The following is a 27,621-nucleotide window of genomic DNA, read 5'->3' on the forward strand; positions in this document are numbered from 1 at the left end:
ATGTGTCTTCCAGCAACGCTGAGGCCACGTTGGTCGTCATCCGCAAACCAGTCCTGCCACTGGGCGTCTACCAGCTGGGTCTCGGACCCCGAGTCGCTCGTCTTCTTCGATCTGCTGGTACTCCTCGTTCGGTCAGTGTACCCCCTCCTGACCGCGGCTTACGAACTGCCTCGGGATGCCGCCTGTGACGTGGAGGGCAGCTACGACTTCGTTATTGTGGGCGCTGGAAGCGCCGGTGCCACCCTAGCTGGCCGTCTCAGTGAGAACAAGAAATGGAAGGTAAGGCTATGTACAGCTGACTGTGACGTTTCCATATTTTATATACAAAATCTCTCCAGTCTCATTAGTAGCCTCGAGCCTTGATCTTCCATTCTCATATTTGGCCGATACCACGTGTAGTGAAACCAGCACGGAAAAAACGTGACAGACATTGCTGTATACCAGCATCTAAGTAGAGAACATGACACGTGCATGTGTTTGTACATGTTAACATCAGAGTGCCAATTCTCGAATAGTGATAATCATGCATTTCAGTAGCAAAACTAATGTTGCCTGTCTGGAAACATATACAGAGTGAATATTAATGAAACCGACAAAATTCAGTAACGGATTCCTGATTGGAAATGGAGAAAGAAAAGATCCTATGAACATGTGTCCGGAAATGGACGGTGTACCTCATCATCATCACCATCATCATCATCATCATCATCATTTAAGACTGATTATGCCTTTCAGCGTTCAGTCTGGAGCATAGTCCCCCTTATAAAATTCCTCCATGATCCCCTATTCAGTGCTAACATTGGTCCTCTTCTGATGTAAAGCCTATTACAACAAAATCATTCTTATCCGAATCCAGGTACCTTCTTCTTGGTCTACCCCGACTCCTTCTACCCTCTACTGCTGAACTTATGAGTCTCTTGGGTAACCTTGCTTCTCCCATACGTGTAACATGACCCCACCATCTAAGCCTTTCGCCCTGACTGCTACATCTATAGAGTCATTCCCAGTTTTTCTTTGATCTCCTCACTGTGGGCACCCTCCTGCCATTGTTCCCATCTACTAGTACCTGCAATCATCCTAGCTACTTTCATATCCGTAACCTCAGCCTCATTGGTAAGGTAACCTGAATCCACCCAGCTTTCGCTCCCATACAACAAAGTTGGTCGAAAGATTGAACGGTGGACAGATAACTTAGTCTTGGTAATGACTTCCTTCTTAAAGAAGAGAGTAGATCGCAGCTGAGCGCTCACTACATTAGCTTTGCTACACCTCGCTTCCAGTTCTTTCACTATGTTGCCATCCTGTGAGAATATGCATCCTAAGTACTTGAAACCATCCACCTGTTCTAACTTTGTTCCTCCTATTTGGCACTCAATCCGTTTATATTTCTTTTCCACTGACATTACTTTCGATGTGGAGATGCTAATCTTCATACCATAGTCCTTACATTTCTGATCTAGCTCAGAAATATTACTTTGCAAACATTCAATCGAATCTGCCATCACAACTAAGTCATGCGCATATGCGAGACTGCTTATTTTGTGTTCACATATCTTAATCTCACCCAGCCAGTCTATTGTTTTCAACATATGATCCATAAATAATATGAACAACAGTGGAGACAGATTGCAGCCTTGTCTTACCACTGAAACTACTCTGAACCATGAACTCAATTTACCGTCAACTCTGACTACTGCCTGACTATCTATGTAAAGACCTTTAATTGCTTGCAAAAGTTTGCCTCCTATTCCATAATCTCGTACAACAGAAAATAGCTTCCTCCTAGGAACCCATTCATATGCCTTTTCTTGATCTATAAAACATAAATACAATTCCCTGTTCCACTCGTAACACTTCTCCATTATTTGCCGTAAGCTAAAGGTCTGGTCCTGACAACCTCTAAGAGGCCTAAACCCACACTGATTTTCATCCAATTTGTCCTCAACTAATACTTGCACTCTCCTTTCAACAATACCTGAGAAGACGGTGTACCTGGAACTAAAATACATCGTCCCGGAACATAGTGCAGAGCGGCGCTGCATCCACGTCACACCAGATGTTCAAAGTGTCCTCCATGGAATTGCAAGGCACAATAGAGGTTACCATGCAGTATTCACATAATTATACTTCGCCTTACACCACGTTGGCGTGCCTGTTGCCTGGAGCTTGTAGTACGTTTCATCTCAATATCTTGTAGAATCCGGTCCTTCAGATCTGGTATGGACACATTCCGCCGTCTCCCTGCATGTCCGTCTGTCTGAAATGACCCATGGTCACACAAACGTCCAAAAAGGCTTAAAATGTTCTGATGTGGTTGTTGTCTGAGAGGGTACTTGTTTTGATATAGCCGTGCTGCCTCTCGACCGTTCCATCTACCTGGTCTACACAAACACCATCTCGGCTTGTTCCCGACATGAACACCGTACCGTTCGTCCACTTACAGCACGCTGCGTCAATCACACGGTCTGCATACAACATACAAGGGGCACACGGCACGTGGTCAAAAATGTTCAAATGTGTGTGAATTCCTAAGGGGCCAAACTGCTTAGGTCATCGGTCCCTAGACTTACACACTACTTAAAATAACTTAAACCAACTTATGCTAAGAACAACACACACGCCCATGCCCGAGGAAGGACTCGAACGTCCGGCGCGAGTGGCCGCGCAGTCCGTGACATGACGCCTCAAACCACGCGGACACTCCGCGCCGCACACGTTGTCAAAGGAACTGTCATTCGTCAGCACTGTCTACAGTGACAACGATGCATTACAGGACACATGTTCGTAGTACCTTTTTTCCTCAACTTCCAGTCAGGAATCGGTCATGTAAGTTATCGGTTTTATTATATTTCACGCTGTATAATATTCTCAGATTTAACAAACGACGTATCCCGATGCCAAGGTCATGAACATGAGGAATAAGAATAGAATAGTAAATTGAAATCTTTATGTTGCGCAGAATATTTGCCACTGTTTGTCGCTAATCGACAGACTACCAAAGGTTTAATCATTCTCTATTCATTGATCATGTCTTACAATTAATATTGCAGTGTCTCTTTTTACACTATCCATGTGTTCGTTTGGACTTATTTTCACTTAATAACAAGTGAGAAAATATTATCAACTTTCATTATATTAACTATTATACAAAGTAAGGACCTCTGAGATGAAAACACAAGAAAGAAGAAAAGAAGGGAGAGAAAGGAAAACCATTAAGACGTGGTTAAGACTGCGTGCAGTACATAAAAGACAATGAGATATAGTGTAAAGCACCTTATTGTGAAATACACTGCTGGCTATTAAAATAGCAAGGCTCAGAAACTGTACAAACAAACGTAAAATTCATGTGAAGTGTACTAGAAAGAAATTATTAGCATTTGAACACCACCACGCGAAGTACGCTGTGCGAACGCCTTCTACATTCTGTATGTGTGGAAATAGTATACACAGGCTTTCTCATTCGAATATCACAATTTACTTGTGTTTATTTGTGTGAACATCGTTCATTAAGTTAAACCATCTACTGTCATGAGTCAGTATTCAGCATCGCCAAAATCGTGGTCTAGCGAGATTGTCCTATGTCGTTGCACGAATTTGCTCTTTGTGCTGCTCGGAATTCCACGACTGTCATGGGAATATAAGAGTGCGTGCTGAAAACTTATTCCTCTGAATTTTTCATGTGAAAGCACTTAAAGCTTTCTAAATAAAGAAGAAAGTTATTAATATTCTACACCTTTACCTTCATTTCTGCATATCTGCAACCTCGTGCCGCTATAGTGCTCCAAATTGTAGGGCGTAACAGAGCGCTGTCTAATGCAACTACGTCTGTGCTTGGGAAACAGCATGTTGTAGTCAAGTTTCGAATCCGAAGAGTTCGTTCAGACATGGAGCACCCTATCCTTCAGCATGATAATGCTAGACCACAAACGAGCGCTGTGACGTATGCAACAATCTGACGCCTTTGGTTCACTGTCATCGATCGTTCTCCTCGTAGTCTCGATTTGGCCCCATTCGATTTTTATATGTTTTCAAAACTGAAAGAACACCTTCGAGGACTTCACTTTGATGATGGTGAAGAAGCGATGCCAGTAGAGGTAACGACTTCGTCAACAAAGCCAGACATTCTACACTGACAATATAAACAAACTGGTCTCTCGCTGGGAGAAATGTGCTCATCGGAGGGTGACTATTTTGAGAAATCAACATATAGACATGAAGAATATTGAAGTAGAATGTTAATAATGTTTCTTTTATTTGGAGAACTTTAAGAATTTTCATATCAAAAATTGGGAGGCATTACTTTTCAACACGACGCCATAGAATCATTGCGTTCAGGAGGGCCATAATTCCATACAAGATCGCATCGATCCCATGCCATTAGGGCCCGCCAGGACAGGCATGTGTTCTCGGCCGCATAGGATAGCAACTTCACGCACCTAGTGTCGGGAGACTGGCATGTTCACAACGTTACCAGTATCCACAAGCACAGTACGACGCCGTCTGGAACACCACAGAACTGCTGCAGCCTCGCTTGACGTGCCACGTCCAGCAACAACACTGGGCACGACAAAGGCACCAAGTCGTCTTTTCAAACATTCCCCATCATGACGAACTCATCCGTTGGCGTGATGTTGCACGTAGCCAATAGTTACACATTGCTACCATCTTTTGTTCGCCGAGCCGGTAATTTTAACAGTAGGTGTTACATTTCTGAACTGTTAAGGTCGTTGGCTGTGCCGTAGTTTCGAGGTTTCCGTGATTTTCTCTTTCTACAGTTTAAGACAAGATCACATATTGCCCTTGCTGTCCTAATCTACGGACAGAGAGGGTATTCGACAGCTATTCTGACAAGCATGTTATCCAGCTCTTACCCATTGGAAACATCGGTCTTTTCCCGAGATACTGGCATACCATCACTTACCAGACATCATCAGTGAAGTCCAGCATACAGTTAAAAAAATGTCACATGGAAAGAAAATCGAGTATGTTCGCAGGTTTTTTGTTCTTTGGGGCTCGCAATGTAAAATATACCTTGTAGTGACATGATTGTTATGAATATCAGCCAACTACATTGCTCATAAATGGTTTTTATTTTATGAGTCACTCAGATGAGCCCACTTCGTCATATTTTCATCATCAGGTGTTCTGGAAATACTTAAGTAAATGATGGTCTTATCATAATGGTCTATAACCATGATCAGAAAAGTTATAATGCGTTCATTTCGTGTTTTATCTTACATGTAATTAGAACAAAAGCTACAATAGTAATAAAAAACCAACCGAAATTCCACACATCACTTATGTGTCAGGGTAATTATGTAGACACGTAATATCACTGATCCACTGCCATCCAAGCTGTCAAGAGAAAAATAGCATGCATAAAAAGCGTCCGCAGTCAGATATACATCTCCAACGTACATCTAAGGAGAACTAATACTTCTACAAACAGACGGGACATGGTAGCAACGATACTACGTGCAAGGTAAAAACAACAAACGAATGTATTATAACTTTTCTGATCATGGTTACAGACCATTACTTACTTGCGTATTTACAGAGCGCCTGATGATGGCAGTTGCCGAAATGGGCTCATCATGAGATATTTATAAAATAAAAATCATTTGAAAAGCATTGTAACTGACTGATATTCATAATAACGCTCGCAAGTACTCTTTAAGACACATCTTGCTATACACTACGAGCCACACGTAAGATATTCAACCGTCTGACTGGTATTCTGGCATAGAACCTACCGTCAATAGCATATATCATGCACGAGTGTCAATTGTAAAATTTTTAGGATGGATCTGATGTGTATCTAGAAAACATAGAACCCTGTGAATATTTCAGATCCAGCCGTAGTTGCAACAGAGAGATTTTATAATTGATATGGATGTGCATAATATGTGCCGCCGACGATGGGATATATGTCCGAATACTGGCCTGGGAACTGAATATTTTACATGCAGTCCATAGTGTCTTGGAATAAGCACGGAATGACGTACCCGCATCTTTCATCCAGGCTCAGCTGTAATAGTGCCTATGTTGTTGCCTGTGGGGATAGCCCTGTGTACTTAATTTCACCCACTGTATACTGCCGAATCGCTTACACATTTTATCATGTACTAGTAGAGAAACGCGGCGTTGTTCAGGTATTTATTTATACCTATGCGTCAACGCCCGTGCCATGCAGAGTCAGGTCTTGTGCTTAACGTTTATGACGTCACGTATCCTCATCTATCTGTCGTACAATGATAAAATTTGGTAGGTACATTCAGCGGTATATTTGGACACTGTCTGCAAAATGTGTTGCGAATGGAGTTATTTGCAACGAAATAATAAATTCAAACGTCATGCATGATGCGACAGTTTTACACGCAGCTAGTGTTCATGATGTCATATCTCCTACAATGTTATAGTGATACAGATACAATTATATATATATATATATATATATATATATATATATATATATATATATATTTATATATATATATATATTGCAAATACATTCAGCAGCATATGTGGATACCGTCTGTGAAATTTATTGTAAAGAAGTAATACATATAAGAGTTGTGCATGATGCGACATTTTTCACTCATCTTATAGTTTATGATGTCATGTTTCCTGAACTATATGTCCCACAATGATGTAGTTTTGCGCTTGTGTCCAGTGGTATACGTCTGTCTGTAAAAAGTGTCGTGAATACAGTTTGTAGTGAAGAAGTAATAATTTATGACGTCATGTCTCATGTGGTAAATTTTTAACAGCAGAAAAGTAGTAAGCGATAAACATCTGTTCTTTCAACATTTCGTAGGGGTCGTGATCGAAAAATAATTTCATAAAGGTTTGAAATTAAGGTTTGCAAAGTTGCTAACAGCTCTCATGCACGAATAAAAACTGCAATTCACGCGTCGGTGTCTAGGCCCGTTTTTCACCCCCACCCCTTTGAGAAATAGGTGGTTCTAGCCCCCACAGCGATTGTCACCTGACAGTAAAGTAGGTGTGTACCAAGTTTGGATCAAATCTGTCCATTGGTTTAGGAGGAGAAGGTGGAAAATACACGTACCCACACATAGACATACGTTCACTTTTATAGAATTTTATTCATTTGTTTGTCTTCATAATTATAGACTATTATCGGAAATGCTAAAATCGATAATCAAAATCAAGTTGGCTTGGATAGTAAGACAATTATGTGTTAACTATTTATTTCTGATACTTAATACAAAAAAAGAAAGAGGAACAAAAAATGAAATGAAAGAAAACTAAAATTGCTTCTACTATTACAAAAATACAAGAAATCCTTAACCACTTAGGTTGGTTTGTGGGGGCTGAAGGGACCAGGCCCTTAACCACTTACCCAACTAATAATCTACTATGAGCACTACAAAATTTGTTCTTTGTTTGTTCATTTATATTGGTGCATTTAACTTCTAGATGGTTGTCTCTGCTACTGGACCCGCCTTCATACTACCCCGGTCAACAGCCATTATCTGCAGAATTCCTCGGGCGCCGAGCAGCACGACAGCAGCGTTTCCACTATAGCAAGTAATTCCACCCATCACTCTTAAAGTCCATACTTCCGTGATCATTTGCACCGGCCCAATGTAGATTCTTGGGGCAGTATTGCATTCGGTGGTCACCGATCTCTTATCTTCTATCCATCCACAAAGTATGTTGTCTAGCGTGGGTGGCAGCATGATGACTTATGGTTGAATGCCTCGTGAAGCCATCCTTGTCCTTCCTGGATATTGCCGAAAATGCGCCAAGTCGACTAACCCCTTAGTGCTGCTTTGGGATCCAACGTGCTTAATACCTGACGTCCATTACACGGTGCATCTTCAAGGAGCGTGCAGTCCCACAATGTGTATTCTGATGTGCCCACACTGCCAAAGATGCAGCTATCATTCATCTGTCCTATAATTTTATATAGATACGTAGCATATGGGCCATGGCAAGTCGGGTAATGTACCTGTCCACTCGAATGGTTAAGAAATCTCATTTCTAATCGCTCCCTGATGTCAGGGAGAAATTCGTATGGTCTCCTACCTGTGTCTGAAGTCTCCCACTCATTTTGCCACATTTATAATATGCGATCTTTTATTACCTATTTTGAACTGCCTCGTTACCAGGCACCCTTCCAACTTCTATTTGATTGCCTTCCTTTAACCAGTAAAAGGCTCCCATTTTCCTAATTGCCAAGTACAGTGGGCATATTCCTAGAATTACTAACAAAGCATCATTAGTGTGCTGCAGTAGGCTCCCGTCCTTCTTAGTACTATTCCTCGTTGAACTCTTCTCGCTAATGAGACTGGCTTCACTAGGCACAGTCTGTGGGCCAGACCTCCATACGTATAAAACAAAGTAAAGAAAAGAAACTGATGAAGTACCAGGAATCGAATCTGGGTCATTCCATTTCGAAGACAGCGATGTTCACTGTTCGGCTGCTTAACCTATTTATGATCCAGTTCTAAATGTTGAAATCATGTTTTGCTCATCTCCTGTACGTTTTTGTACTAGGAGCAAACCAGGTGGCGCTGTCGTAAGAAACTAGGCTCGTGTTTAGAAGGGCTGTGGTTCAAATCACCATATGACCATACAGATTTTAGCTCTTTCCCTAAATCGCTTGAGTCGAATGCACCAATGTTTCCTTTGAAATAGGCGATCAGTTTTCTTTACCGCCTTTCCACAATCCGAGCGTATTCTCCATTTCTGACGCCCCCAACGTCAATGCGACATCAAACCCCTAGCTTGTAAGACACCAACAAAGCTAGCAAGTCTTTTGGCTGCAGAAGTGATCTGCACTGTTTGGACCGACTTAGATAAAGATTGCTCCTCACGAACCCAGATTCGTAGATGATTCTGTTGCGCAACGGACTGAACTATATGAATACAATGTCCGTAGGAAAATCAGTCCCAGGTGTTGGTCCCTACAAAAAAAATTAGACGTTAGATAATTAAAAGTGGTTTTTCTACTGAATTAACAGTCTTCGCCAAATTTTTAACTCCAGCGGATTTGTAAGTACACATTGCTTGTAAGTACACATATAATCAAGAAAGCAATAAATACACACTGTACAGTGGGGGCCGATACTGAATGGATTTAACAGTATAAAATTTGATTTTTATTTCTCACTTGATGTCCCTCGCGGCCTTCTGCCTGGCGACTAGTTTCATCATATCAGTCACTTTGCAAAACCGGACAGAACCACTTTGAAACTCACGTGATGAAACATCAGCAGCTAAACTCACATGTTGGTGAAGAGGTAACGCTACCGAACTGCGCGTCTACAACTTGGCTGTCCAGTAGGGAGGGTTGGAGGCAGTCACGTGGGGGTGGAACCGCGACCAGCCACCGGGAGCGGATACGCTGTCCGCTCTCTTCTGCTGGCAGCTTCCGAACCGACTAGACACTCTCCTCTCCTGCTCTCTTGGGTAGCTGCCGATTCAGTTTCGGTGGCTTCTCTAGACCTGCCTTTCCTTTTTACGGCATTAAACACTCATGCACTTAAAATATGTTTGATATTTCACCTCAGTGGGTGCCCATTGCTTTCCTTTCCTCGCCAATCCTGACGCATTAACAACATTAATGTGCGCAATAAATCACTGAGAGGAATTACCCAATTGGGACGTTGAAATACGCTTAAATCGGGGGTAGACTGGTTGGCAAATTCTGTAAGAAAGAAGGAGGTTAAGAGTGACCACAGTTTCAATACATTATTCATCCACAACTGGGGTCAGGTGTGTAGGGATTAGCCTGATCTTGCCATAAAGACATATGAAATCTGCATGCGAAAGACAGAATATCCTCGTCCGTGCATGAGCCCTCGAATCTCAGATCATTTGTTTAGTCACGAAAGCTGATTAAGTTTAGATGCAATAGACCAAAAAAAAGCCTATCTCCTTTCCGTCTCAGTTATTCTATGCTGCCAAATAATATCACTCTAGTTGACGAGTCGCAGCGTCGAGTCCTGCAACCGTCGGTACCTTCTTCCAGCAACGTATCATCAAGCAATGTGGGATCGGCTGACACTCACAATCTCAAACATGTCGTCTGCCGTGCCTCCGAAGTCCAAAAATCCTCCTCTCCACGGCCCCAAGCCCCGAGAGTCTGCTTCCACACCTTCATACAGATTGCCCAAGAAAGATTTATTTTACCTCTCTGCTCTGCACAAAACCTGCGTAAAAGATTATTTCACCACTCAAAAGGCTTCCTTTCACATCGGCCAATACACTTTTTTTTCCAGCGAGCAACATCCCACCTAGCAAATGTTTTATTAGTTATCCAGTCAACTTCCTTGCGGCGTTCCGGCGAAAGCAGTTCTGAGAAAGCCGACTCCCGAACTCCCACTTCACAGATATCTTTTACGTAGCTCTGTGGTCTATCTTCCTGCGTCTGAGGTTTCCAGAAAAGGGAGTGGTAAACTCCTACTTACAGATTGTTTTCGTACAGCCAATGGTCTTCCGTCCATCATTGCGAGAGAAAGAAGATAAGTGGAGTGGCCTCAGTCTGTCACAGTTCCTCTCCAATAAATGGAGAAGAAAAAATGTCAACAATAAACAGCCGCTGAGGTTTCCACGAGAAAGCAAGGATGGAAATATTCCAACCAGCATGGGATAGTCCGTTATTTGACGAAAGCAACTCTCCACTCAGGTGTTCTACGACTAGAGAGAATAACATGTAGAAATAATGTATTTCGCGCTGGTTGGATATGTAACACAGTCCATTAACCGGCTCTTTTCAGACGGCCTTCCGGACCCCACAGCACGTGGCTATGTCCGACGCCATCTTGACCGCTCGCTCCATGTCGGAGCCAGCCCAGACAATACCAAGTCTTTGACCTACCCACATGTTTTCAGTTTCCGGGCCACTGCCCCTCCTCCCAGGAGCCCGCTTCTAAGAAGATGCCTATTGTCCCTAGAGATCTCCGGAGTTTGCTTCTAGTGGCCCCCGTGCCTTCATGAGGTCCCATTGAGGACTTTGTCAAACTCGTAAAGCACAGGAAGTACAGGATATGCAGTTAACTGAAGAGGCAGAAGGATATTGTGAGATGGGTTGGCATGGTATTTTCATCCACAAAGACGTGCTGGAGGACACAGAAAGTCTTTTTATAAGTGTGTTATACTTATAGGAGATCAAAACAAATATAGAACATAAATATTGTATGATCCGAAGTTTGGTAGATGTACAGCTTACACGAATGAAAACTTTGTGTGATAATGAAAACTGCTCTGTGTAATATTCCCTAAAGTAAAAGTTATTCACAGTGGCTGCAAGTATAAATTTTACTACTTAATCTACATGTTTTCTCTCATATAACAGTATTTCCAGGAGAATTTCGAAATTACAAGGAACATAATCTTAGAACTGCTTGCCACACTTCACTTCGTGTAGTTTCAAAAGGCTTTGCCTTCCTTCGAGGCTCGTAGTGCAATGATCATGCTGTGCAAGTTTTTTTTTCCTCTGAGAGAACAAGGAGTGAATAAAAATGGTGATATGGACATACGGCCGGAAATGGGCTACAAGGAATGTGTGGCCTCTTGAAAGTGGAGATAAAAGATCTTTGACGAGGTAGGTTTTCAGCTATCGGAAGCACACATGAGAACACACTAGGTAAATGAGAATGTCCTGTACGAGTGTTTCAACTCGACACTCAGGAGGGTAGTAGTGTGGGCCACGACAACGGTACGCTCGCACATCAGTACCAGGGGGCATCCGGTACACTGCTGTTGCCGAGTCACTGTGGTGTGAACGTGTGTCATCTAGTGCAACGATAAGAGGCGACGGCCCGGTACACAGACCAGGATCAGGCCGACATGGTCTTCACACAAGGACAGACAAATGGTTCTGGCAGGCAGCAGCACGATTGTAACACGGAAAGTATCCCAGCCGACAGCAGCTGCAGAATAAACTCTTTTCAGCTGTGTCGTCGTTTGTGTGAGGCAGACTCGTATATGGGAACGGGTAATTACGAAAAGCAGGTGCACCCGATACATACACAGGTCCTCGAGGAGCAAGCGTTGAACACTGTACAGTATGACCCCGGTATCAGTAGGAGAGAAACGGCTCGCCAGCATGTGGTAAACCTGATGACCTTTTGGAGCATTCTCCACAGCTGCCAGTATCCGTATCACTTACAACGCGCACACGAACTTATTACCTACGAACTTGCCTCTGCAGCGACGGTTTTGTCACAGGTCCATCGCACAGGCCACGAAGGTACCGAGATTACCGTCCATCCATGGTTTTCACAGACGACAGTAACTTTATGTGGGGTCGTATCGTCAACTATGACCACGCTCATCTGTGGGACACAGAGAATCCCTGTGGTATAGTGGCAGCGAGCCATCACACTATTCATAATGTATGGACAAATCGACCACCTCATGGGACCAGTAAAATGATATGACGTGATCGTATGGCACTGATTCCCGATAATCTCCACCTGCGAAAGTTCGTCTGCCAAGCTGCAAGTCTTTTTAGTGGACGTCACACTGGGCTGATAAAATCATGATATCACCCAGTCCTCGAGCGGAAAAAATCCCCAACCCTTCCAGGAATCGAACTTCGACCCTGTGCATAGCAGTCAGAGGTGCTGACCACTCAGCTAAGACGGTGAACAGTAGGGCCAGTGAACTTTCCACAACGGCTTACTGTCTAGGCAAATTTGCTATTCTTGCGGAAGAGCCATTTTCCCCTGCATGGAAGATGTGCCTTTGTTGGCACGAGGGGTAATATGCCTTCTACGTGATGGTTGGTGCTCCAGTTCATTGCCACATTTCCATGCGGAGGCATTTCGACAACATCTGCGCCAATCGATGGAACGGCCGACGTGCTCAGGTTGCATTGACCGCCATATCGCCGGACCTCAAACGTTTCTAATTTCTACTTTCATTGGCACCTGATAGTAGTCATGTAAGCGGAACATATCTCTGACTTACAGACACTTCGACAGCACATTCATACTGCCTGTAACACCATTCGGTTGCAAGATGGCATGTCTGGAAACGTGTGACAGTTACTGCTACATCGAATTTGCGCATGCGTAGAAGACCGTGGGATCCGCTTCGAACGCTTTGTTAACACTGGTCTCATGGTAGCATATGGATCTCTGTACTGCACTGTACTGTACAGTCGTGATGAATTAATAAATACCCTACTGCATAGAAACAATGAATGATCCATTTTGCTCCTTATGCTCAGAGAGCGTTTCGTCCAATTAGCCCAAATTTAGAAAATTTTGTAATTTGGAAATTTGTTGGTTGGTTGTTTCGGGGAAGGAGACCAGACAGCGAGGTCATCGGTCTCATCGGATTAGGGAAGGACGGGGAAGGAAGTCGGCCGTGCCCTTTGAAAGGAACCATCCCGGCATTTGCCTGGAGCGATTTAGGGAAATCACGGAAAACCTAAATCAGGATGGCCGGACGCAGGATTGAACCGTCGTCCTCCCGAATGCGAGTCCAGTGTCTAACCACTGCGCCACCTCGCTCGGTTTGGAAATTTGTGGTAAGGTCTTATGGAACCAAACTGCTGAGGTCATCGGTTCGTAAGCTTACGTACTTTTTAATCTAACTTAAAGTAACTTCCGCTAAGAACGACACATACACTCATACCCGAAGGAGGTCTCGAAACTCCGACGGGGAGAGCCGCGCGGACCGCGACAAGGCGCCCTAGACCGCGTGGCTGCCCCGCGCGGCTCGGAAAATTTTGCCGGGTGTGAGTACGACTCACGCACTGAGGCTTCAGAACAAATTTCATTACTTAGACAGACAGTTCGTGCATTACGGTAGTCAGAATCTCGATGATTGTTGGCTGTTATCCACACTGATACTGGCAAGACATCGGTCGCAGGGATTCCAGGGCTTTCGAGAAAATTTTAATTTCAAGTTTGAAGTCGATCAACAAATGACAAAAGAAATATTTTTTTACCTGTAATATACATTTCAAATTATCCATTTTCTAATTTTTTTCCCTTTCTTGTATTGTGAAACTTTTCTTCCCGCCAAATTTCTTGATTCTAGTCAAGGGGAAGTACCTTATTGATTTTAATGGATGAGTTTGCGAGTATCAACACATGTGTTATAAATGGACAGACAGACAAGAATTTTGAAGTAAATGGGAAGTTTCTTGTAAGTTTTGGGCAGTAACTTTGCAAGTATCGAAGTATGTGGCATAAATGGTAATATCTTTTTACTGCATTGACATTACAACGTCAAGTGACTATAGACCTTAATATGTGTCATAAATTTCAACTTGAAAAGTATACCCACCTGAGAAAAAAAGGGGTTGGACATACCGAAGGACAGACAAACAGTCATGTAACAAATGACCAAAAAAATGTTCGTCTGATATAATTACAATTGACAATTTTTGGATTTTTTCCTTTGCCTGTGCCGTACCGTGAAAGCTCTCCTGCTGACAAATTTCATGATTCTAGGACGATGGGAAGTATCCTATATGTTTTGCTGACTAATTTCGCGAGTATCAAAGTATGTGACATATCTTTTGCTGACACTAACTTCGAAGCTTCACTTTTTACACCTTCGTGAGATCATAGGCGTTAGTACATCTGTCTACATCTACGTGATCTTCCATTCTCGAATGCGGGAAAAACGAGCACTTAAATTTTTCTGCGAGAGCCCTGATTTCTTTTATGTTATCGTGACGATCATTTCTCCCTATGTAGGTGGGTACCAATAGAATGTTTTCGCAATCGGAGGAGAAAACTGGTGATTGAAATTTCATGAGAAGACCCTGTCGCAACGAAAAATGCCTTTGTTTTAATGATTGCCCCTCTAGTTCACGTATCGTGTCTGTGGCACTATCTCCCCTATTTCGCGATAGTACAAAACGAGCTGCCCTTCTTTGTACTTTTTCGATGACATCCGTCAGTCCTACCTGATGCGAATCCAACACAGCACAGCGGACATGCATAATGTAAGCAGTCTCTTTGGTAGATCTGTTGCACCTCCTTAAGTGTTCTACGAATGAACCGCAGTCTTTCGTTTCAACATTATCTACTTGTTCGTTCCATTTTAGGTCATTTGTAATTGTAATCTCTAAGTATTTAGTTGAATTTACAACCCTCACATTTTTGTGACTTATCTCGTAATCGAAATTTAGCGGATTTCTTCTAGTACTCATATCAATAACTTCACACTTTCCTTTGTTCAGGGCCAATTGCCACTTTTCGCACCATACAGATATGTTATCTAAATAATTTTGCAATTAGTTTTGGTCATCTGATGACTTTACAAGACGGTAAATGACAGCATCATCTGCAAACAATCGAAGACGGTTACTCAGATTGTCTCCTATGTCGTTAATGTAGGCCAGGAACAATAGAGGACCTATAACATTTCCTTGGGGGACGCCGGATATTACTTGTGTTTTACTCGATAACTCTGCGTCTGTTACTAAAAAGTGTGACCTTTCTGACAGGAAATCACGAATCCAGTCGCACAACTGAGGCGATATTCCATAGACACGCAGTTTGGTTCGAAGACGCTTGTGAGGAACGGTGTCGAAAGCCATCTGGAAATCGAAAAATATGGAATCAATTTGACATCCCCTGTCGATAGCATTCATTACTTCATGAGTATAAAGAGCTAGTCGTGTTTTGCAAGAACGATATTTTCTGAATCCCTACTGACTATGTGTCGACAAATCGTTTTCTTCGAGGTACTTCATAATGTTCGAATACAGTATACGTTCCAAAAAGTGACATTAATTTAAACTTGATACGCATACTCGTTCCTCAGAAAAAGCGTTTTGAACAGTCAGACAGACAGGCTTCCTTTTCTACCTATTGAGGTATGGAAAGCTAAGAATCATCCTGTGTGTTTGAGGTATCACAACTGGAGCTGATCACTACCGAAGAAAGTGTCAGGTATTTGCACTGGGCATAACTGGAACGGTTCTCTATGGAAAGATGATGTCTTCAGTAGCACAGAGAGGTGTGTGAGTTACGGAAAACTTAGGTCGATAGGATGGTTTTAGAGGTTATCGCTGTTTGGAACTTATTGTAGGACTCGCAGTAATCGAAACTTCCAAATGAAGCGATCGTCGGTTCTAATTAAAGAGGAAAAAAGGGATTTTTGTGAATCACGGGTGTTAAGGGATTTACGCAAGAGTGAACCGACGAGTGTTGGATGAGCTGTGAGGATTCCTGGCCACCAGGTGCTGCTTCTGGAGGAGGGGTCGGCGCCGCACGTGTCCTCAGAAGTGCCCGGCCTGGTTTCGCCAGTCGCACTGCGCTCCAGCGGCAAGATGTTCCACACGGAGCCGGAAGCCCACGCATGCCGAGGACATCTGGGAGACAGCTGCACCATCGTGACCGGCCGCGGTCTTGGAGGCAGCAGCTGCATCAACGACATGTACTACCTCCGCGGGCACAGGTCAGTCATTGTCAATGTCTACCTCAACCGTTATTGCTATTACGCTTTACCCTCAGTGCTTTGCTTGCAGTATTACTGTAATGTGAGTGCAGTGGTGATCTTATAATTCGGTTGTTTTCTTTGCCAAGCATGTGAACGAGGTGGCTTGTGCCACCTATTCTTCAGTACTGTTCGAGTGATTGGGATCCGCACCAGGTGGGTTTAAAGGAAGACATCGAAGCAGTTCAGAGGCCGGCTCCTAGATTTGTTACCAGTACGTTCGTATAATACGGAAGTATTACGGAGATGCTTCGGGAACTCAAGTAGGAATCCCTTGAAGAAAAGCGACTTTCTTTTCGAAGAAATTTAGAGAACCAGCATTTGAAGCTGACTGCAGAATAACTCTACTGCCGCCAATACAATTTCACGTAAGGACCACGAATACAAGATACGAGAAATAGGGTTCATACAGAGCCACATAGACTGTCATTTTTCCCTCGTTCTGTTCCTGAGTGCCGGCCGCTGTGGCCGAGCGGTTCTAGGGGCTTCACTCCGGAACTACGCTGCTGTTACGATCGCAGGTTCAAATCCTTCCTCGGGCATGGATGTGTGTGACATCCTTGGTTAGGTTTAGGTAGTTCTAAGTCTAGGGAAATTAAGACCTCAGATGTTAAGACCCATAGTGCTCAGAGCCATTTGAACCATTTTTGTTCCTGAGTAGAACTGATCAGTAAATGACTAGCAGTAGTACAGGGTACCCTCACCACGAATGGAGTGTTGGTTTGCGGAGTATGTATAAATTTATCAAAAGCGCTGCTTTCGTCTTAATTTATTTGTCATCTGTAGCTATGGCACTGTGGAAAATTATTGTTCATCTATACACATCCCAGCTGATGGGATATCATTTCTTTGCATAAGACAAGTAGGATATCATACAAAATGTTAACATCTGAAAGCAAATAGGCGGTTTTGTTTTTGTTCTGACTTCCCATTTTTTATTTTTTATTTTACTTTTTTTTTATTTAATTTAAGAAGCAAGAGCCACTTCTGACAAACCTATCAGCCCGTAATGGAATGTGGTACCTCAGGACATAATCTTCCAAAAGAATAATATAACGTTTTCAAGATGACTTAAGGCCTCCACAAGCAAGCTCATGACCAAATCTGTGTTAATGTGAGTAAAATTGACTCTCTGTGCAAAGCTGATTTCTGTATCTCGATTAGCTACGTCTTAGATTACACAGGACGAAACGAAGCATAGATTTAGAGGAAAAGACAGCAGAATGATAATAAATGTTCTTTATTGAGCTTTAAAAGCATAAAAAACATGAATAAAAATTATTAAAACAATTTTTCCTGATATATACGTCATATGCTGGAGAAAATTTTTAATTAAACGCCAGGGACAGGTAAAGGTATCAGGTCGAAATTTATTTCACATACTAAAGTCTATGGTCCCATGGCGGTGTTATAAATGTAAGCTTAAAAGTGAACGCGATATTTTGATACTCGCAAATTCACTCATCAAAACCTAAAGGATACTGAGTGTTGGCCCAAGATCATGAAATTTGGCATGGAACAATGTTTCAAAATACAAATAAAGGAAAAAATCCGAAAATTGTTAATTTGTGATTATACTACACGAAAAAAAATCTTCGGTCATCTGTTATCCGACGTCAGATTTGAAATTAAAACAATCACTAATTCTGCATTCAGGTTGATCGGGTCGCCTTTTTTAAATGTCAGTCATCAGGCATAAAAAGGGACGAAGATTGGATTTAACGTCCCTTCAACATCATCATTAGAGATGGAGCAGAAGCTCGTATTGTCTCAAGGATAGGGAAGGATATCGGCAGTCCCCTTTCAAAGGAGCCGTACTGACATTTGCTTGGAACCTAGGAAAATCACGATGAACCTCAGTCTGAGTCGACAGACGTGAGTTTGACCCGTCGTCCTCCCAAATGCGAGTCCATTGTGCTAACTACTGAGCCACCTCACTCGGTAAACATCAGGCAAGGAATGACCATTGCCCAAATGACGCTTTTCGGAATTTATTCACCATCAGATATCAAGGTGTGATTACTGCTCGTATATATGACGTTTCAAATTGTATGTGACGCAAAAATTCACAGACTAGTCTGCCTGAATGGAGATATACTGATTATTTTAATAATGATCGCCTGCCTGTCGCATGAATTTGTCACATTTATATTACTGAAATTAAAACATTCTGGATAATATTGAAATTCAAGGAACCGATATCTGGCCAGTATGTGTCGGTAACAAGTAAAAGTGATCGAGATTCTCGATTCCTCGAATGGATGAACTGTCTAGACACATAAGTAAGTTTGTACCGAACACTCAGTGCGCGAGTTCTACTAGCACTTGGCCATTTTTTTTATTTATATGTGTGGTCCGAGCCTTATCAACAAATATTACTTGGTTTCGTACTTATGTTCTGCACATAAGTGCAGATGTACAAGGTGTAATTCTGAAGTTTCAATACTGATACATTTCTGAGTAGGGGAGCGCGCGCGGACCGGTTCCGCTCGATGGGGGCTTCAGGGAACGAACTGACGCTGCGGCAGTTGCCTCCGGTACCCTGTAGAGTGCGCATCGCTTGCAGCGTGAGTGCGTGTCATTGACCTCGGTCGAAAAGTGGGAGAGGCGGAAATGGAGAAGAGTTATGCGATTAAGTTTTGCGTGCGACTGAACAAAACCACCACGGAGGCTCTCGGTATGATTCATGAGGCCTTTAAGGAAGAAGCCATGTCCCACGCAATGGTTTTCATGTGGCACAAACGCTTCAAAGATGGCCGCGGGAATGGTGAAGACGACGACCGCTCTGGGAGGTCATCATCACGCCGAATTTGGAGAGAGTGCGGGAACTTTTTAAACAATGACTATCGTCTTAGTGTGAGTGGTCCGCCGTTTGAGGGATCGAGTTCACTGCGTCCGCCCGGCGATCAGGGGTGATTGGATTCTCCACCATGACAACGCGCCCGCTCACACGTCGCGGGCCGCCGCCGAACTTTTGGTCAAGTTCAATGACAACACTGCCGCAGCCATCCTGCAGCCCTGTCTCGGCTCCAAGTGACATTTCCTCTTCCCCCGAACGAAGACTGGCCTAGGGAAGTGATTCGACTCCATCATCGCCATCCAGCAGGCTTCGACGAGAGCCCTTCACAGAAAGATGCCCGAAGCCTTCCAGAAGGGCTACGAACAGTGGAAGACGCGTGGACAGCGCTGTGTTCATGCTGAAGGATCATATTTTGAAGAATTTTAGTTCGCTGTACTTAAATGTCCAATAAATCTCTAGTTCTGAGTTAAGTCTTGAAACTTTTGAGTCACACCCTGTACAGCTGCACATATTTCGTATATTATTGGGTAGCTTTATATTGTCTTCGTGAACTACAATACCAGGAAGTAGTATTAATGTTTGAAAGACACAGAGTCGCTTAGCTTCATGTTCGTGTTTTCCACGAAAACATGACGTAATGTCGCCTGGCTCATATGTAACATTTTATGATAGCCGTCGCTCCTGTATGTGAATACGGAAGCTAGGAATTGAGAGAGTGCTTACTGCATAGACCAAGCTGTTAGCCAATGAACAACAAGTTCTCAGGTAAACAGTCTGATCGTCGTGTCAGACGTGCACAATGTTTCGACAGCAAAACGAGTTTTCACCGTCAAACGGCATTCCAGCTTCCTGCCATCAGACCACCAACGCGCCGGGTGATGAAATATCGTTTTGCTATCGGAATAGTGAGCTTGTCTGATACGACGAGCAAGTCGGTTCGCCGAAAACCTTTCCTTCACACTAAAATCGGTAAAAATGAAGAATTACACGATTTAGTTTTAGTCCAGTTAGTGACAGAGTTGGTGAATCTTGGCTTTCAGATACGATTACGACAATTGGGAAGCACTTGGCAGCCCCGGCTGGTCGTATGAGGATGTGCTGCCCTTCTTCATGAAGTCTGAGGACGCGGTATCGGAGGACATATGGGGGCTACCAGACGCACAATCCCACCACAGTCGAGGGGGTCCTCTAACCGTCACCACGCCGACCAGGGAACATCCGATTATCCACGCCCTGCAGCAAGGTACGCCTATACAATTGCGACTTTCTTATGCGAGACAAGTACATCGCGAAAAGTACTGTAGTTGGAGTCACGAACGATGGCGGTCGAATTTAGGCTTGTTCTGCGCATCTATGGCACTTATTCTCCGGCAGGCAATGAGCGTTCAGCATGTTCTGGGTGCCCTGCTATGAATGACGTAGCTAGGATTAAACGTGATCGTAATTACTTGTTTAGTGAATTTCGATCCAATTTGTTGCGAGCTGTCATCGCTAATTGTAGTGATAAGTATGAATTCTGCACAAGCAAGCGAGAGATATAATTTGCAGTATTTACGCTTTGTTCAAGCGGAAAGCACGCGCATGCACGTACCGCAACTGTCTCTTAGAATTGTCAACAATGCAATTTGCATCCTCGACATGCGCGAACCACCATCGATCGTAGATCGGACTATAGCCACCCGATTACAAGCATGCATTGGTTGCATTGGAGCGATGCAAATGGTGTAGAACTGGTACCAAACGGCCATGTCACACTTCAGCGCTGACGTGAGCTATGACTGTGTAGTAGAGTGTATGTGATAGTCAGTTGTATGGAATCAGTACAGTAATATGGATTCACGTAGGGGCCTTACTGAATGTGAGGATGGAAGTGTCCGTGACCACAATGTTAGTGACAGTCTGCAAGGAATGGTGTATCGCTCGCAGCCGTAAAACACATTGTAAGAAAGACTGTCGAAGACACTGAAAGTCAGGGAGAAGAGATGAGTGTTGCGTCCTGTCAGTGACAATAGCTTTCAATTTCGACAGCAGTTGCTGCTATCAGGGAATGCAAGTCCATTACAGCAAGTGTCCGTGCAACGAGGAATAGAACAAACCACAAAAAAATTAAATAAATGAAACATGTTGCAACAAAGCGGCACAGAAAGTTCACGCCTTCAATGGGACAAATAAAGCAAAACTGGGCAGCAAAAAACTGCAGGCGTTTCATATTATTTCTTTACTATAATTACTATAATCATTACTTTAGTATAATTAAGTATACTCTGTCCGAACAGCCCTCGGAAGGCCCAACGGTATCGACCGACGCCGTGTCATACTCATCCGATTGGTGTCTCTAGATACGGATATGGAGGGCATGTAGCTACGACAGCGCTCGCCCTGCCCTTTCTTAGTTTTCGTGACGATAGCAGTTACTTCTCAGTTCTGTAGCTTCTCAACTGGCCTTACAAGGCCTGAATGAACCCCACTTGCCAACAGTTCTCGGCAAATCCGGAAGGTCACCCATCTGAGTGCTAGCCAAGTCCGACAGCGTTTAGCTTCGGTGATTTCACTGGAACCGTTTTTACCACAGTGGAATGACTGTTTGCCGTACGCATGTATATATACAAATGTCATCAGCGAATATTGCTCTTATTCTCCTTTCACGTTGAATTTTAATCCCAATCTTGAATCTTTCATTCATTGCCATCATTTCTTCTTCGTTGTTTATATTGAACAGTTCGATTGTTCAAATGTGTTTGAATTCCTAAGAGACAAAATTGCTGAGGTCATCAGCCATAGACTTAAACGCTACTTAAACTAACTTCGGCTAAGAACTACACACACATGTCCGACGAAGAACTCGAACCTGCGGCGGGACATAGCGTCCTAGACCGCGTGGCTATATTGAACAATGGGTCGAAGTTTCGACCCTACTGTTCAATCAACCAGCTTGTGAAAAAATGCAAGAATGTAATACATTGACAGCTGGAAGATTGCAATGGGAAACCCGATGTCAAACACCTATGTATGAATGTGAACAGCAATCAATAAATATGTGTAAGGGAAGAAAATAACATATTCCTGTATAATTTTTTATTTACGTAACTTCTGTAACTTGAAATAAGTGTATGAAGGGCTTTCCACCTACCAAACTAGTCTGTTTGTAAGAACTTTATTGAGGCAACTGCTTACAGCTGTCAGATATTTGAAGTAAAGCATCATGAGCCTTCATTTGTACATAAGCAACTTTATTTCTCAACCGGTTTCACTTACTACAAGCATATCTCTGGAGGACTAGAACTAAAACGAAACGAAATATACGCTACTGGCCATTAAAATTGCTACACCACGAACATGACGTGCTACAAAAAAATGGTTCAAATGGCTCTGAGCACTATGGGACTTAACATCTGTGGTCATCAGTACCCTAGAACTTAGAGCTCCTTAAACCTAACTAACCTAAGGACATCACACACATCCATGCCCGAGGCAGGATTCGAACCTGCGACCGTAAAAGTCGCGCCGTTCCAGACTGTAGCGCCTAGAACCGCACGGCCACACCGGCCGGCATGACGTGCTATAGACGCTAAATTTAACTGGCAGGAAGAAGATATTGTGATATGCAAATGATTAGCTTTTCAGATCATTCACACAAGGTTGGCGCCGGTGGCGACACCTACAACGTGCTGACATGAAGAAATTTTCCTACCGATTTCTCATACACTAACAGCAGTTGACCAGCGTTGCCAGGTGAAACGTTGTTGTGATGCCTCGTGTAAGGAGGAGAAATGCGTACCATCATGTTTCCGACTTTGATAAAGGTCGGATTGTAGCCTATCGCGATTGTGGTTTATCGTATCGCGACATTGCTGCTCGCGTTTGTCGAGATCCAACGACTGTTAGCAGAATATGGAATCGGTGGGTTCAGGAGGGTAATACGGAACGCCGTGCTGGATCCCAACGGCCTCGTATCAGTAGCAGTCGAGATGACACACATCTTATCCGCATGGCTGTAGCGGATCGTGCAGCCACGTCTCGATCCCTGAGTCAACAGATGGGGACGTTTGCAAGACAACAAGCATCTGCACGAACAGTTCGACGATGTTTGCAGTAGCATGGACTATCAGCTCGGAGACTATGGCTGCGGTTACCCTTGACAATGCATCACACACAGGAGCGCGTGCGATGGTGTACTCAACGAGGAACCTGGGTGCACGAATGGCAAAACGTCATTATTTCGGATGGATCCAGGTTCTGTTTACAGCATCATGATGGTTGAATCCGTGTTTGGCGACATCAACGCACATTGGAAGCGTGTATTCGTCATTGCCTTACTTTCGTATCAGCCAGCGTGATGGTATGGGGTGCCATTGGTTACACGTCTCGGTTCGTATTGACAGCACTTTGAATAGTGGTCGTTACATTTCAGATGTGTTACGACCCGTGGCTCTACCCTTCATTCGATCCCTGCAAAATCGTACATTTCAGCAGGATAATGCACGACCGCATGTTGCAGGTCCTGTACGGGCCTTTCTGGATACAGAAAATGTTCGACTGCTGCCCTGGCCAGCACATTCTCCCTCTCTCACCAATTGAAAACGTCTGGTCAATGGTGGCCGAACAGTTGGTGCGTCACAATACGCCAGTCACAACTATTGATGAACTGTGGTATCCTGTTGAAGCGGCATGGGCAGATGTAACTGTACACGCCATCCGAGCTCTGTTTGACTCAATGCCCAGGCGTATCAAGGCCGTTATTATGGCCAGAGCTGCTTGTTCTGGGTACTGATTTCTCAGGATCTATGCACCGAAATTGCGTGAAAACGCCATCACATGTCAGTTCTAGTATAATATATTTGTCCAATGAATACCCGTTTATCATCTGCATTTCTTCTTGGTGAAGCAATTTTAATGGCCAGTAGTGTATATCTAGTACAGACAGTCAAATAATAACATACCCTGCCGGAAAAAAATTTGTGCACCCTTTTAGAGGTTTGCATTTCACTCAGAATTTATTGTTGCAACAGTTCATATGATGTACATGAAACGATTACATCTATAGAGCAAGAGCAGAAGCTGTTCTGTGGTACCAGATATCGACCCATGCTAAAACACCAACACTGGTACGTGGTGTAGCCTCCACGGGCGGCAATGCTGGTGCTGACTCTGGCACCCAGTCGATCGTACAGATGGCGAATACCATCCTGGGACACGTTAGTCCACGCCTGCTCAACTATTTCGCGTAGCTCTAGTACAGTTGGTGTTTGATGAGTCGGACGAGTTGCTTCTCTTCCCATCATGTCCCACACGCGCTCGACTGGAGACAAGTGCGAAGAACGTGCTAGCAGAGAAAGTTGCTGCACGTCTTGCTGAGCACGTTGAGTTTCACGGACAGTTTGTGGGCGAGGGTTGTCCAGTTGGACTAACACATCACATTCATACAGAACAGTGTCTAACAACATTCTGAAGGTGCTGAGCTCAGGTTAGCGTTCACTCCAGAAACACCCAAGGTGAACGAGAGTTGTAGCTAAAGCACCCCAGACTATAAGGTCTGGGGAAGATATACCAGGTCTACTTCATACGTGCGAACGACGATCACTTGCGTGCAGGCCGAACCTGCTTTCATCGACTAAGACCACGGCGCGCTACTCCTTCTTCCAAGTAGTCCTCTGATGGATCGAGCCGTCCACGTCGATGCTATGGCGTGACTGGGAGACTGGCCAGACTTGTGGGTGCCCATAGTCACATTGCTAGTAAACAGTTCGCAACAGTTGATGTTGACATGTCTGGGCTCACGAGCCCACTTATCTATGTTGTGGTGGGTGTACGGTCTGTCCTTACAATACGACGGTTCTGGAGGGCATCTGTGCTGCGTGAACGTCCAGAACCTCGTCTACGGGTGTGAGAATGTTCACATGACCACTGATACCAGCATCAGTGCACAACCGACGCAGCACTCCCAATTTGGAAGGCAATTCTCCAGAAAGTCGATTACGCCACTGGGAGGGCCACAATTTGACCTCTTCCAAACTGATTCATTTAGCAGTAGGAACCCCGAGTGCATTTCCCTGGCACGGTTACTGCTTGTTTCACACTTTGGCACCACACTGGACCTTCCGGCTGTAAGCATTCCCTGTTAAAGGGTAGACACAGATGGTGCTCTAGTAGCTATGCCACAACGTTGTCTGTTGGCGGACGACGTTCAACCCATTATCAGAACGTCTACTTTACCCCAGGAGGTATATGCCGTCATCGGATCAGAATCGATGTCGTCTTCATGGGTAAACTATTTTTCTTTTCCTCGGCAGGTTAGATATTGTATGTACAAAGAGAGAATCACCTGCAGTACTTACAGAGTTGTACAGCGAAAAATCAAAATGCTGTTAACATGGCGTAGGGCGTTATAATACGTTCGAAATAACTAAATATCACGATGAACAGCACTCGAACGATAAACCTGACTTCAGTGAGACTCATACAGGTAGTGTTATAAATATAAGTTACAAACAGGTATATGTTATCAACATAAGGCAAAATATCATATAATGAAAGAATATCAAAAGCAATGGAACATGTATCATCACAGACCAACGAATCATCTATCAGGCCAAAGATTGGTAACAGTTATAGATAACAAAAAATATGTATTGGCGTCAACAAAATCCTTAGTCTAATCTTAGTCATATCTAATAGCGACTCCTTATTAATAAAGTGTACAGTAGTAGTTTCGAATTAAAAAGGGAAAAAACGTTATGACTAAGTAATAACATCGTTTGTCATTTTCTATGAACACCATTGTTACATAATGAAGTGATAAGCTAGTTTTGTTTAAGGTACCATTACAGTCATGAAATTCAATGATTCTTAGGCTTCGTGTAACTTTTTGTTTCCGTAAACATCAGTAATTCAAATATGTCGATGTAATATTAAACTATTTCACTAAATCACATTTTCTGGGTGACTTCTTGTAATGCGCAGGATAAGGTCTGTACTCGATTATTCCGGAATGATCTACAATAATAGAACTTTTCGTCCTGAGCAGTAAATAATTTTCCCACGCCATATACAAACAAAAGGTGGAGGAATGTTAGTAAAAAATTAGTCCTGTTACAATGGTACAGAATGTTTCTCAGATTTGTGTTAGCTTTATTCCTTGTGTGTATATAATTATTCTATGGTATTTTTTCTGTTTTTCAGGAGCACTTCATTTCAACCAGTCTTTAGTCACGGACTTCAACAGAAATGATATGATAGGTTACGGATTAGTCCAGCACACCATAAGGAATGGAACCCGTTGTAGTACGGCCAAAGCCTTTCTTGCACCAGCCAAACATAGGAAGAATTTGCACGTTGTGCAGAAAGCCTTAGTAACTAGAGTACTAATAAATACTAAGGCGAAACGTGCTTATGGAGCTGAGTTCATACTCAGAGGCCAAACACGTCAAGTAAGAGCTTCTCGAGAATTAATCATTTCCGCCGGAGCCTTAGGCTCGCCAAAGCTACTCATGCTCTCGGGCATCGGCAGACCGGAACACCTACACCAATTTGACATACCTGTTGTTCAGAACCTGAGCGTGGGAGAAAACTTACAAGACCATCTAATGTATGTTGGTATTGCGTACTTGTTGGACAAAGATGTGTACAGCGAACCAGAAAACATCGACGCTGTGTACGAATACCTCAAAGAAAGGACAGGACCTCTCGCTTGGCCGGTGTGTGAACGGTACACAGGTTTCGCTGCGAGAGCAAACAGTGAGACGAAAGGAGCCCCTACTGTTCAAATACGCCATTACTGCACTACCCACAAATTGTCGTTCAGGAGCGCCACCATGCTGTCTTTCTTCCAAGGTCTGAAATTAGACACACTGCTGAGTTGGCTGGACGTGCTGAGACAAGCGCAAGCTGCTGTAGTGCCGGTGGTGACACTGCTTCGGCCACTTAGCAGGGGTAAATTGGAGCTGCGCAGCAAAAATCCAAAAGACCCTCCGCGGATATCTGCCAATTACCTGTCCCATCCCGATGATGTGGAGACTCTGCTGGATGGTATCCAGCAAGTGGTCGACATTGGCCACCATGTGCCTGGGGTGAACTCCGTCCACGACATCCCCGTTAGCCAATGCTTACAGCACCCGCGCCTCACAAGGCAGTACTGGCGATGCGCCTTGCCCTATCTCACTTCCTCAGGGTCCCGCCCAGTTGGAACGTGCCAGATGGGCACACACAGGGAGTCAGTGGTCGACCCACGTCTGCGAGTAAAGGGCATCAGTGGCCTCCGCGTAGTCGACTCCTCTGTTTTTCCGCTGCACGTCAGTGGAAATTCTAACGCACCTACCATCATGGTGGCAGAGAAAGCAGCCGGCATGATAACTGAAGACTGTGGTGGCAGATGTATCTCTTGA

At 43.8% G+C, this 27,621-nt stretch overlaps 1 protein-coding gene across 1 annotated transcript; it reads left to right on the forward strand.

Moving 5' to 3' along the window:
* On the forward strand, nt 1–27,621 carry LOC126455542 (glucose dehydrogenase [FAD, quinone]-like). Its single transcript, XM_050091296.1, has 4 exons — nt 1–279; nt 16,184–16,401; nt 20,281–20,483; nt 26,420–27,621. The coding sequence occupies exons 1-4, from the start codon at nt 1–3 to the stop codon at nt 27,619–27,621; spliced, it is 1,902 nt and encodes a 633-aa protein (XP_049947253.1).

Source organism: Schistocerca serialis, chromosome 1 (genome assembly GCF_023864345.2).
Source record: "Schistocerca serialis cubense isolate TAMUIC-IGC-003099 chromosome 1, iqSchSeri2.2, whole genome shotgun sequence".
In the NCBI taxonomy this organism is placed as follows: domain Eukaryota; kingdom Metazoa; phylum Arthropoda; class Insecta; order Orthoptera; family Acrididae; genus Schistocerca; species Schistocerca serialis.